The 19738-nt window shown below is 43.3% G+C and overlaps 1 protein-coding gene across 10 annotated transcripts in view; it reads left to right on the forward strand.

The window, feature by feature from the left end:
• BRSK2 (BR serine/threonine kinase 2) overlaps positions 1-19738 on the forward strand; it is a 499877-nt gene that overhangs the window by 320648 nt on the left and 159491 nt on the right. For all 10 annotated transcript variants that reach the window (XM_084630023.1, XM_084630021.1, XM_084630022.1 and 7 more), the window contains exon 4: positions 10285-10425. In XM_084630023.1, the coding sequence (XP_084486149.1) occupies positions 10285-10425 (141 nt within the window). The remainder of the gene's footprint in view (positions 1-10284; positions 10426-19738) is intronic.

Here is a 19738-nt window from a genome sequence, read left to right on the forward strand (position 1 = left end):
TTAAAATTGGTCCTTTAAAGAAAATCACAAGTGCAAACACTTTCTTGCCGGGGGGGGGGAGGGAATAAAGAGCGCCTGGCTCTGTGCCAAATTAGGGTTTAAAAATTCATGCCCGCCATAAGAATTTATATAGCTCCTGAATAATTTATAGGCTGCGCCAATAACAAGAGTCTTAATATCTGATAGAGATTATTTAATCAATAGAAAATGGCACAGCAGAAAGCCATCAAAGAATTACAATATGTCAGTTCAGGCTGGGCAGTTTTTAACCCTCCTCCTGCTGAGTTGTAGGTGGTAGAACTTTTTGAAGAGAGTGATGGTCTACAGAAGAAATCTTTAAGCCTGCATTTGGCTGTAAGCTTGTCTCTGGAGACCTGGCATTTGGGACCAGTCTCTCACCAATGCACAGTTGCTTTGAAATGTAATGAATTTTCTAGCTCTCGGTCAAGTTGTTTGGGAGTAATAGTTAGTTTCTAATGAGCAATATGCTGGGAATTTGTTGTGGGGGCGGGGGCGGGGGCTGCTATTTTCTGGTTGCTTGGACTTTTGCTGGGATTACTGAATATGTCTGGCACATGATAGTTCTGATGCAGCCAACATCTTCACACAGACTGTCAGTGGGTATTCATGTGGCCTAAGCACATGGTACCATCAGGAAGTTTTAAGAGGTGTGGGTATTGGTGGGCTGGGGTAGGTGAGGGCATAGGGTTGTTTCTGTCCTTATATCTTGAATTACTATTTGACTCTAGCCTCTGACCACATAGACTGGTTATGTTGGTCTAATTGTGCATCTGTGTCAAGTCTAGAGTGTCCATTATCTGTGCTGCGTTCCTTGGTCTTAGCATTCTTCTAATCAGTCTCTTATAAAAGCCAAATATTAAGCTAGAAGTCACGGGGGGCCAGATCCCAGAGCAGACTTAACTAATCATTGAAGTGTCCTGCCTCAGGGCTGAACATCGCCACTATGCTGCCAAATCTTAAAACAGGATCTTCACAGTCCGTCAGTATCAGCTCTACAGATAAGCCCAAAGCCTTGCCTATTTGAACCAGTAGGAGCTGTGCTAAGTTTCCTCATCTTGAAAGTTGCTCTTTGCATCTATTCAGAGGTCTTTGCCTCACAGTGGAGTACAGATATCAAGTCATAGATTTTTAAAGTCAGGAGGGACTATTATGATCATCTAGTCTGACCTCCTAGAGCACAGACCATAGGACCTCACCCTGTGAGTCACAGATTGAGGCATGCACAGACAAACCACCTTCCTGCCAAGGTTTAAGTGAGTTGGGATTTTTTTTTCAGTACCATTTAATAAAAATCTCAAAAGCTAATTAGGACCAGACCTGGTCCGTACATAGATGAATGACTTGCAAGGATAACCCAGATACTGCAGGAAATGGCATTCTTCCCTCTTAGTGTGTAACCAGTTCCCCAATGTGGTGGTAGGGATAGTGTCTGTCCATATCTTTGCAGGGAATTTACACCAAGGCCCTGACCTTGCTCATAGTTGAAATCCCATAGCTCTTTTTTTGAGAGTAAGAGTGCAAATCCCGTTGTTTTCCAGTTTGGATCATTAATATTCCTCCTACTTAACATTCCTTTGTAGTTTCAGCAGGAGCAGTTACTTTTTCCCTTCCTAAAATATGTTGTATAGTGTTGCTGCCACATTTTGCCACAGAAGTTGCTCGCTTGAGTAGTGGATTAATGCTCCCTAGCTGAGTGATGCTCAGCTCTAGATCTCCTTCTCTTCGAATCCAGACAGTAGTACTATGTAGTATTATTCTGCCAGGGCCTAATCAAGACAGTGATCTGCCTGAAAATGAACTGGCTACAACTCCTAGACTTCGGCAGTGAGAGGTTTTCGGAGGAGTGAGAAAAGGAGGGGAATAGAGAGATACAGTATCTGCATCATCTGTTGAAGGTGAATTCTAGCCTTTGATAAAATGGTTTGCAGAACCATTCCTGTCCCTAGATAGTCCAGTTTGCCTTCCATTGCCAACAGCTAGTCAGGAATCGGTGATCATTCCTCTTGCAAGTGGACATTGTAATGGCCAGCCACACTTTTGTCACCTCTAAGCTGGATTACTACAGTGCAAGGACTAACTTTGAAGTATAACCAGAAGCTCTGGCTAGTTCATCACACAACTGTCTCATGTCTACACTGGCTTCCTGTTCATGTCCCTCTGCAGCTCAAGGTGCTGGTAATAATCTCTAAAGCATTGATGGTCTGGAACTCAGTTTAGTGAGAGACCATCTCATCTTGTACACTGTGGTGGCATGGTATCAGCTTAAAGTCCTCAGGGTCAAAGGTCTCTGTCTTATGTATTCACTCTCCTTAGCAGTCCATCAAAGCCCAAGACTTGCTTTGTGCAAGACATTCCCATTTGGCCTAGCTTTTAACTGATTTGTGTTTTTAGTGGCGGTGGCAGGGGGAAGAAGAACCTGTTTGATTTTTTTCCTGGCCAAATGACTTTGGTTTATTCTTTATTTGCCCATTTGAGATGTTCTATTTAATTTATCCTTTTAAAATGTTTACTATTCATCAGAGGCCTAGCTGCAACAGCCGTAGGCACTTCAGTAATCTTTATAATGTAATACGTTATAGTTTGGACGTTCATTTGAAAAGTGCTTTCAAATTCTTTGGGATAAGAGATGATATACAGTATTGGAGCATGAGTTTGTGAGTCAGGAGTTCTGCTCCCAACTATTCTGCTGACTTGGTATGAGCCCTTGGACAAGTTGCTCCCTCTCAGTTCCTCAGTTTCACCATATGTAAAATGAGGATAATAAAATCTCCCTAATTCACAGGGGAGTGACGAGTCTCTCATTATAAATGCTTGTAAGGTGCATTGAGATCCTTTGATGAAAGGTGACGTAGAAGTGCAAAATATTGTTATTAAGTATTATAAATTCAGTTATTATTTTGCATTTATAATCTTTCATCCAAAGATCTCAATTTACTTTAATAAATAATAAATAAATATATATGTTGCCCCGAAGGATCTAATTTGTATAAGGGCAGATGTATCATAAATTGTGTGGATCTGTAGGGCTGGGAAAACATGAACTGCATATCCATTACCAAGACTTAATGATGAACTGCTGTGGGGACACTTAGGTGGCATGCACATGTTTTTCCTGGCCATGCCTGCTAAGGGCTAGCAAACAACCTGTCATTCTCTGTAATCATCAGGACTGGGATGACCTCCTTAGATATTGTGCCCTTGGTACCTGGTAATGGACGGATTTGGTTCTTCCTGGGCCAGTCTGCCTTTCTATAAGAGTTGTGTTTCCATAAATCACTCCAGGCTAGATTGTGCAATTTAAGCACAGCCCTGCCTTGGGGTGGCACAGAGCTGCCCTGCCCCAGAGTGAGCACCCGGAGACGTTCTCCCAGAGCTCCCCAGTGTGCAGCAGGAGCACATACAGGCATTTATGGGGTGCTGCACACTTCTCTTACCCTGCAGCCTGTCAGCAAGTACAGGAGTGGAGTCATGGCTCTGCCTACTCTCCTCCCCTTTGAGCACAGGGACTTCAGTTCTCACTCCTGCCCTTTCATGTGCTGCACAAGGTGGGAGGAGGCTCCTTGCTCCCTTCCCCACGCAGTGCCCACATGGAAGAGCCAGGCAGAGTCTGGCTCAGCATCTGGGGTTTGCAGGTGAAAATGAAAAGCAAGCTCATGAATTAGTAGTAAATTTCCCACCAACAGAAATGAACCCAAGCCAAGATATACAGAACTGAAGGAAAATATGGCTCAGAATCCAAACTTGGAGGAGCAGGCCATGAAGGACCAACTTGGCCCCAAGGAAAATATCCCTGTGCAGGAGCAGTATAGGCCCTGTGCTGTCCCACCTCACGGCGCCTGGCGTAGGGGCATGTTGGGGCCAGGAAAAGGAGACGGTATTGTGCTCTATGCTATGTCTGTTCTGGGCGGCAGAACAGCCCCTAGGCAGTCATGGGGAGGCTGCTGTAAGTTAGAACGTGCTGGGAGCTGTACCAGCTCCTAGAACAGGCGGAATCTGGGAGGCATAAAGATGGCTTACAGCCACCTTTGCCTCACACTGCTGCTATCCCTGTAACAGTTGCAAGGTTTATACAGTTTTGTTGCCTTAAACATTCTATCAGAGACTTTTTTTTAAAAGTCGAGCCTTAATTCTTTTCTGTGTTGCATGGGCGTCTCACATGATACCTAGATGCCACGTGAGGTTAGTAGCTTGTTAGCTTTGACTGGGGAAGGTGATGAGTCTAGGATTCAGATGGAAAAGTGGCCAAGGGGATAGATAAAATTAATAAAACACATTGGGAAGAATCACTCGGCTGCTGTTCATGATCTCTCTGCTCCTCTCTGATGGATGAAATCATTTCTCCTATTAAGCATTCGGTTTCTTTTCCTTTAAACACCGGGGTCTCGTCTCCTTTGTCTCTGAAGCTTTCCCTGAAATTTTTCATTTCATGTATTGGCTCACAGCAGAGGCATAAAGAAATTCTGGGCATGCATGGTGCTGGCATTCTGAAACCATGGCCTTGCCTGTTTGGGAATCTGCCCCACATTTAAGAATTCACCCAGTAGAGGAAATGTTTAATAATTCTTTTAAACTGTGTGTGCACACTGCAAATTGGAGTTGTGGAAGCCTGACAGCTGCAGCCTCTGTCCAAATCCACTTGTTCCAAATGGACTCGTATCAAAAAGGAGAGGCCAGCACTGCAGTCACCATAATCACAGCAGTGAAAGCTAGAGAACAGGGGTGATTGATGTTCAGGGCAGTGTGGTCTAGTGAACATGAGCACAGGAAATCTTGAGTTCTAATCCCAGCTCTGAGACCAACTTGCCACATAACCTTGGGTAATTCACTGTGCCTCACTCCCCTGTCTGTAAAATGGGGGTGATGACCTTTACAGCGTGTCTCTCACAAGGAAAGTGAGAGGATTAAATTAGTTAACGTTTGTACAGTGCTTTCAAGGTGGGAGAGCTAAGTGTTCTGGCGGAGTCCTTCAGCCCGGGGTGGCTCCATACTTCCCTGTCGCAATTATCACAGCATGCGGGTGTACAGTACACTGCCAAGGGGCTGCTTCTGTTTACTCTGCAGTGACTTTTCAGAGAGTAATGCATGGTGTGTTTTTTACAGCTAGGTTTCCACTGGGGAGAGCTTTTGACTGACACCATCAGTTTTACCATAGGCAGAGTTGAAAAACACCCTTTAAAAATTGCTGCTTTCCATTTTCTATATAACATGAAACTCAGGCCGTGCAATGAATGGAAAGCAATGGCCAAGACTAGTTTCTGGGAACAGCTGCAGGAGCAAAATGGTACCATGAGGTAATATCATTGTCAGGAAGGGGCAGAATGGGGGAGGAACGGCAGGAAAATCTCCCTTTCCTTGTCCATTTTTCCAAGCTATGTATATTCTGTTGCTCACCTGCTCCCTGAATCAGCAAACAGTCAGGCAAGGTTCCAGTGCCGCTGCTTTCTATTAAAGTCATCGAGGGCTGTAGAGCAAGTTGATGGCTGGTCTTGTGGACTCACTGTTTGACTCAGGGAAAGTCACTGAGAGGGTAGATCTACACTACGGGGCTCAGTCGACCTAAGTTACGCAATTCCAGCTATGTGAATAACGTAGCTGGGGTGGACGTACCTTAGGTTGACCTTTTGCGGTGTCTACACTGTGCTGAGTCGACGGGTCCCATCGACTTACCTTATGCTTCTCATTCCAGTTGAGTACCAGAGTCGATGGGAGAGCGATTGGCGGTCGATTTAGCAGGTCTTCATTAGACCCGCTAAGTGGATCCCCTGGAACGTGGAGACAAGCCCTGAGTCTCTCCGTTCCTCAGTTCCCCATCTGTAAAAAGGGACAATACTCTTTCCTTTGTCTTCCTTCTCTGTCTAGACGGTAAGCTTTTGAGAATAGGATTCTCTTTTTATATATATGTTCAGCATGGACCATCTAAGCTATAGTGCACGAATCAAAATAATCAACAATTGTGCAATCCACTTGCAACACTTGGAAAATAATTATTATTATTTATTATTTTATGTATTGCTGTAGTGCCTCAGAACCCTAGACATGGACCAGGACCCCAAAGTGCTAGGCGTGTACAAACACAGAATAAAAAGACAATCCTTGCCCCGATGGGCTTATATTCCCCTATCCCCAGCCTGATTCAAAACATCATGTGTACTGCTCCCATGCCACATAAAATAACAAAACATTGTCTTGCACAGAGCTGGAGGTAGATGTTGAACTGTGCCCTTGCTTAATCAAAAATCTCCTAGCTGGGAGTGATCCTAAAAATAAACAGTTACATTGCAGGGAATAGGGTTGGTTGGTGACTCTTCCTGGTACAGCAGCAAATCGGAACTATGAACTTCTAGATGTAACGTTAACCATGCTGCACTTGTAGAATAATCCTTGCAGCATTTATTTCTTACACTTAACCATTTGGGAATGTATTTGTCACCCCCCTTGCTCTTGTCACATGAGGGGATCTGTCAGATCAGAATACAGTCTCTCTGTGCTTCTTTCTTGTTCTTCGACTCATCTCAGGCACAAATCTTTTTCAGATGTTTCCCCCATTTGTTTCCATTATTATATCTGGTGCTTCTGGGTTGTAAACAAAAATAAATACCTTTGTAAATGCACTTCGTATTTCCATTTGTTTTATTTATCATACGGCATGTTGGTGCACTTTGGATGAGTATTTTTAATAAGACAAAGTTGATGAAAATAAATTGCTTTGCAGTTCCTGCTGAGGGTGACAGAAATGCTGAGCCTGTAATTTTCTGAAACTGCATTTGAAACTTGTGTAGAGGGGGGTCTGCAGGCTTGTGCATATAAACATCTTTATACCACCTTGGAAAAAGTTTTCTATTGATCTGTACTATGTCTGAAATCTTTGAGCCAGATTCTCTCCTATGTCCTTCTTCTTCTGGGCACAGCAGAAAGGAAGAGCAGTCAGAGAGCCAGTTACATTTGATCCCAAGGCCAATTTTGGGTCTGCCATAGGAGAGACTAGACCAGGTCAATCTCTGGTACAAGGAAGAGAATGATTTATATAGGGAATCCTCTTTCCCAACATGCCTTGCTGCCAAGGTCTGGGTAGTGCAGGACCACTGAGACTTAAAAGGCCCAGACATCCAAATTCAGTCTCCAAGGGACTATGCATCGGATGGAGATCACTGGCAGGCCACTTCTTGTCCCACATCCTGATATGCCCCTACACCAGAGGCTGCAGGAGGGGTGGCATAGGAACCACCTGTGTTAGCTGGATGACCACTCAGGACTTCCCCAAGCCAGGAGAATCCCCAGCTAGGGAGCTGTGGGCTGTCTTTTCTCTCTTGGCATCACGTAGCAGTGCCACAGCAATAGAGCAGGATAGCATGCCTGGTCCTATATCGGTAACATCTCTACCATACAGACAGGGGTGATCGCTATAGGGTCCATTGAGTTTTATCATACTGTTATGATGGTCTCACTGGCACTTTGCTCACTAAAAACACCTCTGCCTGGATTAGAGCCAGTCACAATTTTTGAAAATTTGATGTTTCAACACAAATTTTCATCTGATTCTGGATCTTAATGAAAAAAAGAATTGACAACATTTCCATGAACTTTTCTCGTGGCGTTTCAACAAGCACTAGAGAGCTCAGTCGGAATTTTTCTAATTTTGATTTAAGCAAAAAGTTTTCCAACTTTTCCCCACGAGCTCTCTGTCACTGTGAAGTACCTATTCCGCCCCCCTTTACAGTAGTATCTGAACACCCCACAATCTTTTACTGTGTTTATCCACACAACCCCCCTGCGAGGCAGGGAAGTATCATCCACTGACACAGACAGAGTCTTAAATCATCATCTTCTTGTGTCCTTATCACACACTAGAGGTTTTCCCAGAACCGTGCACAAGCAATGGCTCTTTCTGTTGCTGCAGCGAGGTCCTTCTTCATACGTCTCCCCAAAGAGTCAGCAAATGCTCCATGGTCTGCACCTTACTGCACTCGCATACACTAATGTCATGAGAGTACCCTCACTGGATCTTATTAGTCTTCAATCTGCCAGTTTGCATGTGCAGGTGGTTCAGGCATTGCCACACTGACCTGTCTGTATCGACCCCTCTGGGAAAGTCCTCCTGGGGGTCCAGATCTATTTCAGTGTGTCTGACTGCGTGTAACCTTTCATTCCATAACCTCAGTTCTGCCTTACCAGCTGTCATATCCAAAGGCACAACACTGGTTATAAAACTCTTTATCCATTTAAGTCTAAGTGATTTGCCCAGGGTTACACAGGAGCAGGGATTTACCCCAGGTCTCCCAAATCTACAGCTGCTGCCCTAACTACTGGACTATATTCTCTCCAGGGCTACTCCTGATATTCAAATACTCTGAATAGCTTCAAAAAGGACCACTTAAAAATGCACAAGAATATTTTTCTTTTTCCCCCCAAATTTGGAGTTTCCCTCCCAAATCATACCATTCTGAGGCACTGAAAGGACAGTATTCAGTCTTGAAGTAATTTTGTTCTTTTCCTCTCCTTCCAAGACCTATTTGGTTGGACTAAGGGTACTGGAACTAACACTGACTTGCCTTATGCACAAAGGAATACAACAATAACTCCCTAAAAAATTGTAAAAGCTCTCTCAAATGTACTATTTTAACAGTTTTCCTGTGAAATTTGTGGTATCAACAAAAGATGGTGATGTTTACTGGTCCTGTTTACCTTCATCTCACTGCCCCTGCAGATATCTGCTGTCAGATCGCATGCCCTTCCATGCGGCAAAGGAACACATTTCAAAGCAGTTACCCTTGAGGGAGTGTGGGCTTGCTCCCCTGTTACAGTATTCTGAAGCCAAGGGCATAAAAGCCACCTCTGCGGGTCTGCCCCTAAAGGGAGATCTGCAAAGTAATCTATTCAGAGAACAAAAGGTCCTTTATTAAATAACTTCTTTGTGTCACTAGTCTGGGAGGGCCTGCATAGTAATTTTGGTCATCTCAGACTCATACCAATAAAAGCTTTACACAGTATCTTGGCATCATTTACTTTCCCTATATCTAATGTACTGTGTGTACACAGAAGGCGGCAGCACTGTACAGTAGCACAGAATCACAGGAGAGATGGGAAAGGCCTCATTGTTTCTCTAGACCAGTGTTTCTCAGTGTTTCTCAGTTTCTCAGTGATCGGTCCAGGTGCCAGCCCCTGAGACCTCCCTGACAGTTTAGGCAGGCAGCAAGCTGGTGCCTGGTATCAAAAAGGTTGAGAAACCCTGTTCGGGACAATCCTCCTGCCAAGGCAGGTCTGTTACCTACTCTGTGCTCTCCGGTGTTGTATCTAGTCCAGTTTTAAATTACTCAGTTGATGGGGCTGCCATTATTTATCGAGGGAAACAATTCCATGGTCTCCTAGAGCTCCACTCTTAGGAAACATTCCCAGATATTTAGCTTAAGTTTTCTTTTGATTGGTGGCATCTCATTACCCCTAATCATAATAACCCTTTGGGCTGCCCTAGATAATTCCTCTCCTTTCTTTGCCTGGTACATTTTTGGAGTACTTGAATGCCAATGATAACATGCAGTTTTCCTATCCCCCTCTTGGGACCTAATTCTTCAGCCCTTACTCATTCTATGTAACACTTACATGCAAGAGTAGTCCCCTTGAAGTCAATGGGACTAGTCAAGTGAAGCAGACCTATCCAGCATGAGTAAGGGTTGCAGAAATGAGCCCTTCCCTGGGTGCCCATGCTATACATACGTAGTTTATCTTTTCTCATAAATCAGCCTGTTTATTTTCAACAGCTCTCCAAATTCCCTCTTGTTTGTTTACATTGTCTGGTACTGAGGTGCCCAGAACTGAGCACAGTTGCGTGAGTGTAGTTCCTCCAAAGCTATTTCAAAAAAGGAACCATCACCATCCACCTTGGTTAATGACCTGATGTCTCTGCATATGCAGCCTAACTGTACATTAGCTTTTGCAGCTGCCAAATTACGCTGGAAGCTCACATATAATTTGCTGCCCGCTATCCGTCTCAATCTTTGGAGGAAGTATTGCTTTTCAGATATCATCCCTGTACTGGGGATGGTGAAAACTGAATTTGTTCCATTGTTTGGAATCACTGAAATGCCTGGAGTCCAAGCAGTGCTTGACTCCAACCCTGTTAAAAATGTTCACAGCTGCTAATTTTCCAATTCTCTCGTTTCACAGTATTTCACACAAGTTTAATTCCTAGAGAGAGAGAGAGAGAGAGAAAGACAGAGAGAGCTGTGTGATCATGTGCTAACAAAGGCCTGTCTTATTTTTTTCTAGGTATTTGGTGCTAGAACATGTGTCAGGTGGGGAACTCTTCGACTATCTCGTAAAAAAGGGAAGATTAACGCCAAAAGAAGCCAGGAAGTTCTTCCGACAAATCATCTCTGCTTTAGACTTCTGCCATAGTCATTCAATATGGTGAGTACAGCAGGTTTATAATGGGTGGTGACCACGGCCTGGAAACTCATAACAAAACAGTCATTGGGGCCGGGGCTCCTTATACGTCTGTTTGCTATTGGGGTCCAAAAGTGCTACATAAACGCTGCTGCTGCTGCTACTTCTTGGTTATCTCTGTGAACACGCATCAATCACATGTAGATTGTCCATGATTTTCCTTTGGATCTGTTTATAATATATGTAGAAAGGCTCATTTCTGATTTCCATTGGAAAGTGAGCCTGCCGTTCCATGGTGAGCATAATGGGAGGGGGCAGCTGCTGTCACCTTCATTTATAGTGAGTGCTTTGACCAAGAAAATCAAATTCCTGGGGGACCAGTGCTTCATTTCCATGAGTCTTGGGGGCACTTGCCAATAACCAAGAATAATATGTGCCTTATCAAGACTGGTCCCTGAAGAAACTTGGGACAATTATCAATACAACAACGTCATTTTATGGCCACCTTGGCTTATAGGGAAATGTGCTGGCAGTTGGCAGCCCTGCCTGGGCCCCTTCTGGGCATTTGAGTCACTGTTGCCTTTAATTTCCTTTCCAGTAGGGAGTAATTTTCTTTATCAGTCTGTTATTGTTACATATTAACTCAGTTGAATGATTTAACCATTGAGTGTGATTTAACCTCTAACTTGCAGATGGCATTTTAAATTGAACCAGTTTCCACTTCAGCTTTAACAAGTTCGGGTAATTTAAATTATACTGAAATTGAGTTGTTGCAGCCAATCAAATCACAGGGTTTCTGTACAGTTACTGACCTGTAACTGCACGCTTATTTCTCAGTAATACAATTCCATGCATTCTGATTGGCTAAGGTGCTGTGATTTACATAATGACTGCACAGTTGTGTCTTAATAACTACATACAGCATGCAAATTCCTCCATTCTGATAGGCTGAGGGCCATTGTTAGACAATGAGAGCTCAGGGATTTGCATAACGACTGTATAGTTATTTCTCAGTAATTCTGCAATGATTATCCATATTCCTCAGGTTTGACTAACTACTGTCCTCAGAATGCCCCATGCATACACCCTAGGGTCAAGCGATTAAAAAATTAATCACGATTAATCGTGCTGTTAAACAATAATAGAATACCATTATTTAAATTTTTTGCATGTTTTCTACATTTTCAAATATATTGATTTCAATTACAACACAGAATATAAAGTGTACAATGCTCACTTTATTTTTTATTCCAAATATTTGCACTATAAAAAAAAATAGTATTTTTCAATTCACCTAATACAAGCACTTTAGTGCAATCTGTTTATCATGAAAGTTGAACTTACAAATGTTGAAGTATGTACAAAAAAATTACTGCATTCAAAAATAAAACAATGTAAAACTTTAGAGCCTACAAGTCCACTCAGTCCTACTTCAGCCAATTGCTCAGACAAACAAGTTTGGTTACAATTTGCAGGAGATAATGCTGTCCACTTCTTGTTTACAATGTCACCTAAACGTGAGAACAGGCATTCGCATGGCACTGTTGTAGCCGGCATCACAAGATATTTACATGCCAGATGTCCTAAAGATTCATATGTCCCTTCCTGCTTCAACCACCATTCCAGAGGACATGCGTCCATTCTGATGACAGGTTCTGCTCGATAATGATCCAAAGCAGAGCAGACAACGCATGTTCATTTTCATCATCTGAGTCAAATGGCACCAGCAGAAGGTTGATTTTCATTTTTGGTAGTTCGGGTTTTGTAGTTTCCACATCTGAGTGTTGCTCTTTTAAGACTTCTGAAAGCATGCTCCACACCTCGTCCCTCTCAGATTTTGGGAGGCATTTCAGATTCTTAAACCTTGGGTCAAGTGCTGTAGCTATTTTTAGAAATCTTACATTGGTACCTTCTTTGCATTTTGTCAAATCTGCAGTGAAAGTATTCTTAAAACGAACAACATGTGCTGGTTAATCATCCAAGACTGCTATAACATGAAATATTTGTCAGAATGCTGGTAAAACAGAACAGGAGACATACAATTCTCCCCCAAGCAGTTCAGTCACAAATTTAATTAACACGTTCTTTTTTTAACGAGCATCTTCAGCATGGAAGCGTGTCCTTTGAAATGGTGGCCGAATCATGAAGGGGCATACGAATGTTCAGCATATCTGGCACGTAAATACCTTGCAACGCCAGCTTGGAGCTTGGGGAGGCAAAAAGCCTAGAGCTGGCCCTGGTTCTCGCTTTCAGGTGACATTGTAAATAAGAAGCAGGCAGAAGTATCTCCCACAAATGTAAACAAACTTGTTTGTCTTAGTGATTGGCTGAACAAGCAGTAGGACTGAGTGGACTTGTAGGGTCTAAATTTTACATTCGTCTGTTTTTGAGTGCACTTATGTAACAAAAAAAATCTACATTTGTAAGTTACATTTTCACGATAAAGAGATTGTACTACAGTACTTGCACAAGGTGAATTGAAAAATACTATTTCTTTTGTTTATCATTCTTACAGTGCAAATATTTGTACTAAAAATAATAATATAAAGTGAGCACTTTACACTTCGTATTCTGTGTTGTAATAGAAATCAATACATTTGAAAATGTAGAAAAACATCCAAAAATATTTAATACATTTAAATTGGTATTCTATTGTTTAACAGTGCAATTAATTTTTTTTAATTGCAAATATTTTTTTTAGTTAATCATGTGAGTTAACTGTGATTAATCAACAGCCCTAATACGCCCATAGCGAAAATGGCCACCTAAGTGTCTGATCTGCTCCCCTCATTGTGTAAATAACTGGAAATTTCTAAGGGAATGTGTTAGTAATGGATGGAAGAGGGGATCTAAGCCTTTCTCAAGGGGCAAGAAGGAGCTGTAGGGTGATATTAAGAAGAATGGGGTAGGGTGGGGAGCAGTTCAGAGGTTGAGCTGACCACATTTGTGGATTTCGAAGTTCTGAGGACAGTACACAGTCAGCATGGACGGGTTTGTGATAGTCAACAGAGCATGGGGTGAGCTGAGAATGAACAATAATAACATGAGGGGCCAATCCAAAACCCATTGAAATTAATGGTGAGACATCCTCCTTCCCCCCAATTGACTTCAATGGACTTTGGATCATCAGACCCAGAAAGTTTTCTCTGATGGCAAATAATTCTTAACAAATAATTTGTTCTGTGAATGCCACATCTTTTTCTCCTTGCAAATCATTTGTGGGAGAATCATGATTTTCTCAATATATTTCTGAGAATAATTCACGATAGATTGTTCAGGAGCAGTTTGTTTTGGAAACTGGATAGTGTGGTTCTAGTTAGGTTTGATTGGACACATAGGTTGTTTTTGTTCATGACTAGCAGAGCATATCTCTTAGAGGCCCTGACTCAGGAAAGCATTTAAGCATTAACTTCCTAAGCACCATTCCTGAATAGGGATGTTTTCCTGAGTCTGCCCAGAATCAGATTTTACGTGTCAACAGTCTCATTTACAAATTCAGAATTCATGTTCTGCAAATATTCTCCGTTATTCTCTTATAATTGACGGTCTCCACATATATTGCTGCTGGTAAATTCATTCACTCGAATATTCACAGGAAGCACACACAAAAAAGGTGCAAACACAACTGATGGTAATTCATTTAATAATTCAAATGCTGTAGCTCACGAAAGCTTATACTCAAATAAATTTGTTAGTCTCTAAGGTGCCACAAGTCCTCCTTTTCTTTATACAGATGTTTGTGGTATTCGCATGACTCTTGTGGGAATGTATATGTATCTACTGGCAATTAGGTACTACTGTGACAAGTGTGGCACAGGTAGATAGATGGACAGATGCCTTCTGGTGTCTGCCTTTAATGAACAGGGCTGAGGGTGGGGCTGAGGCCGTAGAAAGAGTAAGTAATTCTGGAGAATTAAGGGTCTCTAGCGAATTTTCAAGGAATAGTGAGTGCCTCTTTTAAGGATCCCCAGCTACCGTCTTCAACACATTTGGGCATTAAGGCAATATCCTTCCTGTTAAGAAGTGAGTCTGTTTCCATGATCTCCTCCTCAACCCCTACTCTACCACTGTCAGTGCGGAGTCAAAGAACAGTGAATCAGGTCACTGTGAGAACCGTGCAGCTCCTAAGATGTGAGAGTCTGAGCAGTCACCACCAAAGGTTTTTTAAAAATCAGGTTTGTAAATATATAATAATTTAATGTGCTTTCCTAAGCAACGAAGCTTGACCTTGCCCTGTCGCAGGGCAGCGAGATGATAAATCATCTCATCAGCCAGGTTATCCAGTTATGACCACACTGAGTAATGAAGGCTTCTCCTTTGGCTAATGACTGGAGTGCCTCTAGCATGCTAGCAGAATAGATTGATAGCTCTGTGCCCCGCACCCAGCATCATGCCACCTCTTCTTCCACCATCCCCAGGAGGGAGCAACCAAGCACAGAGAAATTCTTAAGGTTTACAGTTTCTTCAGCATCCTGGTAAGTTCTTCTTTCACTGCTTTGAATTTATTAATGGCTCAGGATTCCTGTATGAGAGAATCTGAAAGGGTTTCCCCACAGTGGCCATTGATCGGGGGCGGGGGGAGGGGGGGAGCTGTGCCTTCAACCACGGGCAGAAATTGCCTTTGTCTGATGAAGGGTTTTCAAGGAAGCAGCCCCAGCAAGGAAGAAAATGGATTTGTAATTTTGCTTGTGTTTGGTTTAATGTTATTTTAAATCAGTATGAGTTTCCTGTTCCATTTATTTCTTTTAATGGGAGTGTAGCGGGAGCTTGGAGCGTCTCCCAGTCACAGTCACTGTACAGGATTTTGTAGTAGGGTTGGCTGTGGGAGAATTCACAGCGACCCTAGTTATAGCCCCGCTCAGGAGTGCAGGAAATGGCATAGGACCAATGGTGTGTGGGAGCTCACGGCTACCCTAGCCTCAGGAGTCAGTGAAATGTCATAGCAGCACGGACCACATTTTTCAAAAGTGACTAATGACATTGGCTGCCCACCTTGATGCCCATGTTGAAACACTTCAAAGGGAGCTTGTGTTCAGCAGGTGCTGAGCCACCGCTCTGAAAACCAGGGTCCTGTAAGGGGCCTCAAGTAGGACCCCTAAAATCAGTAGTTGCTTTTGAACACCTTGGCCACTGCCTGTGTGGGACCTCTCAGCTACTCCAGGCCCAGCCGCAGTCACTGTAGGAAATGATACAGGAGCTCTGACCGTGGGGGAGTTCACAGCTACTCCAGTCTTAGATTTCCCCTGGAGGAGAACCCTTCTATTTAGAAAAAGCAAAGATTGCAGAGAGAACGGAATCTGGAAGGAAATAGGAGAGAACAGCTAAAAGATTCCTGATTGGCTGTATGTGACATCACCAACCAATGTTGTGATTGGTCTGAGTTGTGTTTTTTGTGTGTGTTGGATTTTTCTTTTGGTCAGGCTCCTATCTGGTGTCTGTATCTTGTGAGCTGACAAATAAAAATATGATTACGGAAAAGGGCCCATGGCAAACCTTATTAAGCTTCAGAGATAACTGATAATGCCAATTACTGCACAGCGCAGTGGTGACATTGAGAGGAAATTCCCTCTGGTAGTGAGCAGCAGGATTATTATTTCATTTTATTTTTATTTTGGTTTGGCTTTTTTTTTCCAGGAGGGCACAAGGAGGGTTTGAGGATCTGTATGAATATTGATAAATGGCAATTACTAGAGCCTCTTCTTTCATCGCCTGAGGCTGTCTGCTGGTATATGCAGAGGGGGCTCATGCTAAAGTATGTGACACGGGGAGCGTGGGGGGGTTGGGAGCTAAGGCAATGAATAGGAGCTTTGTTTTACTTTGCTTTGTATCCTTCCCACTAGTAGGGTGGGGAAAGGGTCATTATAAAAGTAATACTTCAGGATTCACAGCAATTGCACCAAAAGCTCTTGTGAGAGCACTGTGAGCAGGAACGGTTTACAGAATACCGCAGTATACTTTTATTAATGGGGAGGGAAGGTTTGTGAGAAATCAGGGGTGACATCAAGAAGCAGAGATGACTATGGCCTCATCTACACTACAAACTTATCCACACCCCTGAGTGACATAGTCATACCGCTCTAACGCCCGGTGTGGACAGTGCTATGCCGACAGGACAGCTTCTCCCATCTACGTAGCTACCACCTCTCGGTGAGGTGGATTAACTACGCTGATGGGAGAAGCTCTTGTAGTAGCATCTTCACGAAAGCGCTACAGCAGAGGTGGAGAGAGGGGCAGGACCAGACCCCTGCCCCTCCTCTGCACCAATCCATGGAGTAGGGCTGGCACACTTTCTGGGCCAGCCTAATGGCTAGCACAAAATGTGCACACCCCATGCATAGGAACACTGTGCTTGCTAGCGTTGCCAAGGGCACGGTCTCTCTGGTGCCACTCCACACTGCCCCTCACGTTGGGCTTGTGACAGAATGCCACAATGCAGCCCTGTATGTGGAAGCAATAGCCCTGTTTTCAATTTCATTGGTCACACATCTTGTGACTGCTTCACCTACGCTCTGCCCACTCATCCATCTTAGTCTAAACATCCCAAATCTCTGAGCTTCAGTTATCTTGGTTCATATTTTCAATCAACCGAAAACAAATTTCTCCCTCTTTTCCTGAAACGCAGAATTGTCCCCCAAATTACACTGGCCTGAGGTCCGTTGTGAATATTTAGTATTGCACAGTGACCAGTTTAAAGTTGCACATCTCACTGCCCTTCAGGAGTACAATGCCGGTGCTGTACCACTGGGAAAAGGGAAATTGACAGCTTTCCACTGGGATATACAGCTCTTGATGCTAGCCTCCAGTAGTTGCAAGATATCAGATTCTGACATTGTGACATTATGATTTACAGCTCTTCTTACAGGTGGAAGAATATGAAAAATGGTACCAGTGTAGGAAGATTCTATAAATAATTTCTAAAATATTGTTTTTTCTGTAAAATACATAGCATAGACAGAATACGCGATTGTGTTTTATTGGCACTTATTTGGGGTAACTTGCACAACTCACTCATAACTAAAGCTAAGATTTAGTCACAAGTATTTTTGGTAAAAGTCATGGACAGGTCATGGGCAATAAATAAAAATTCATGGTCCATGACATGTCCATGACTTTTACCAAAAATACCCCTGACTAAATCTCTACTTTTGGGATCCTGCTGCTCCAGGGAGCCCTGGTGGAGGGGGGGCCTGCTCCAGTGCTGGGGGTTGTCTTCCCCCCAGCCGCTGCTCCCAGGGACCGCTCTCCGGACAGCATCCGGGCACCCCGGGGGCCGCTGCTCCAGTTCCCGGGCGGTTCCCGGGACCAGCCGCACCAGCCGCTGCTCGCACGGTCCCTAGAACCAGCTGCCTGGGGCTTCCCAAACAGCGGCCAGTGCGGCTGCCCTCAGGTCACTCCACGAGTGGCCAGTGTCGTTGGCCATAGGGCCAGTGGCTCGGGCAGCCCTGAAATCAGCTGCACCAGCTGCTGCAGAAGTCCTGGAGGTCGCGGAATCCGTGACTTCCGCAACCTCTGTGAAAGAATCACAGCCTTACTCAGAGCTCGTGAAGGAAGGAGACATCTCTAACACTCATGCTGATAAAACGTTTATGCCGCACCACTCTGTGGAGCATTGTATATATGCTTTCACTCTATATACACGCGTACACACACACACACACACGAAAAGAGAATATACTATGGTATAGTGTGCATGCATCTATATATAGTAATTTGGTAGGTAAACCATTGTTCATGTTGCATCAGAGAATTGTGCTTAATGGGCGAAAGAATGGGAATATCTGCTGCACACATACAAAATAGACTGTAGGGAGGCTTTTAATTTTCTGTGCACTTTGTGACTTGTAGAGGAGTCACATATTTAAATATATTTTGGAAATAAAAACAGATGGATTTTTAAATTGAGTCCCTAATGCCTCACTCTTTTACAGAACTGTCAAGGTTCCTCCCCCACTCTGAACTCTAGGGTACAGATGTGGGGACCTGCATGAAAAACCTCCTAAGCTTATCTTTACCAGCTTAGGTCAAAACTTCCCCAAGGTACAAAATATTACCCCCGTTATCCTTAGACTGGCCGCTACCACCACCAAACTAATACTGGTTACTGGGGAAGAGCTGTTTGGACGCGTCCTTCCCCCCAAAATACTTCCCAAAACCTTGCACCCCACTTCCTGGACAAGGTTTGGTAAAAAGCCTCACCAATTTGCCTAGGTGACTACAGACCCAGACCCTTGGATCTTAAGAACAATGAACAATCCTCCCAACACTTGCACCCCCCCTTTCCTGGGAAATGTTGGATAAAAAGCCTCACCAATTTGCATAGGTGACCCCAAACCCAAACCCTTGGATCTGAGAACAATGAAAAAGCATTCAGTGTTTTACAAGAAGACTTTTAATAAAAAATAGAAGTAAATAGAAATAAAGAAATCCCCCCTGTAAAATCAGGATGGTATATATCTTACAGGGTAATTAGATTCAAAAACATAGAGAACCCCTCTAGGCAAAACCTTAAGTTACAAAAAAGATACACAGACAGAAATAGTTATTCTATTCAGCACAATTCTTTTCTCAGCCATTTAAAGAAATCATAATCTAACACATACCTAGCTAGATTACTTACTAAAAGTTCTAAGACTCCATTCCTGTTCTGTCCCTGGCAAGCGCAGCATACAGACAGACACAGACCCTTTGTTTCTCTCCCTCCTCCCAGCTTTTGAAAGTATCTTGTCTCCTCATTGGTCATTTTGGTCAGGTGCCAGCGAGGTTACCTTTAGCTTCTTAACCCTTTACAGGTGAGAGGAGCTTTCCCCTGGCCAGGAGGGATTTCAAAGGGGTTTACCCTTCCCTTTATATTTATGACAAGAACCCTTTTGCAAAGGGAGATTCTACACTAAACTTTGGATGTGGATAGCTGCCCTTTACACAAATACCACATTTATATTTTTTCCATGTTGGAATGTCTCAGAAAAAATTATTTTGTTTCATAATTGATTTGAGCTGTGCCAATTTGAAAGTGTAGTGTGAATGATGTGGCAACATTGTTTGCTCAGCAGCAATCTGTCTGTCCATGGCGGCAGATTCACCAAGTGCTGCATTAACCATATGATGCCAGTATTTTACTCAGCAGCAACCTATGTGTGTACATGCCAGCAAATCTGTCAAATTCCAGCAATCTTATTTACTTAAATGTTGACATTGACTTCAGCAGTGGCAAGTTGAAAACACCACGTCAACTAATAATGATGTTCTTTGCTTGGTAGTGTCCTATGTGTTTTACACCCTGATAACAGATTTGCTCAGTTGCTGTGTCCACTTGTAATCTAATATCGACATTTCTCCA

This window comes from Lepidochelys olivacea (genome assembly GCF_965140295.1).
Source record: "Lepidochelys olivacea isolate rLepOli2 genome assembly, chromosome: 6".
Classification (NCBI taxonomy): domain Eukaryota; kingdom Metazoa; phylum Chordata; order Testudines; family Cheloniidae; genus Lepidochelys; species Lepidochelys olivacea.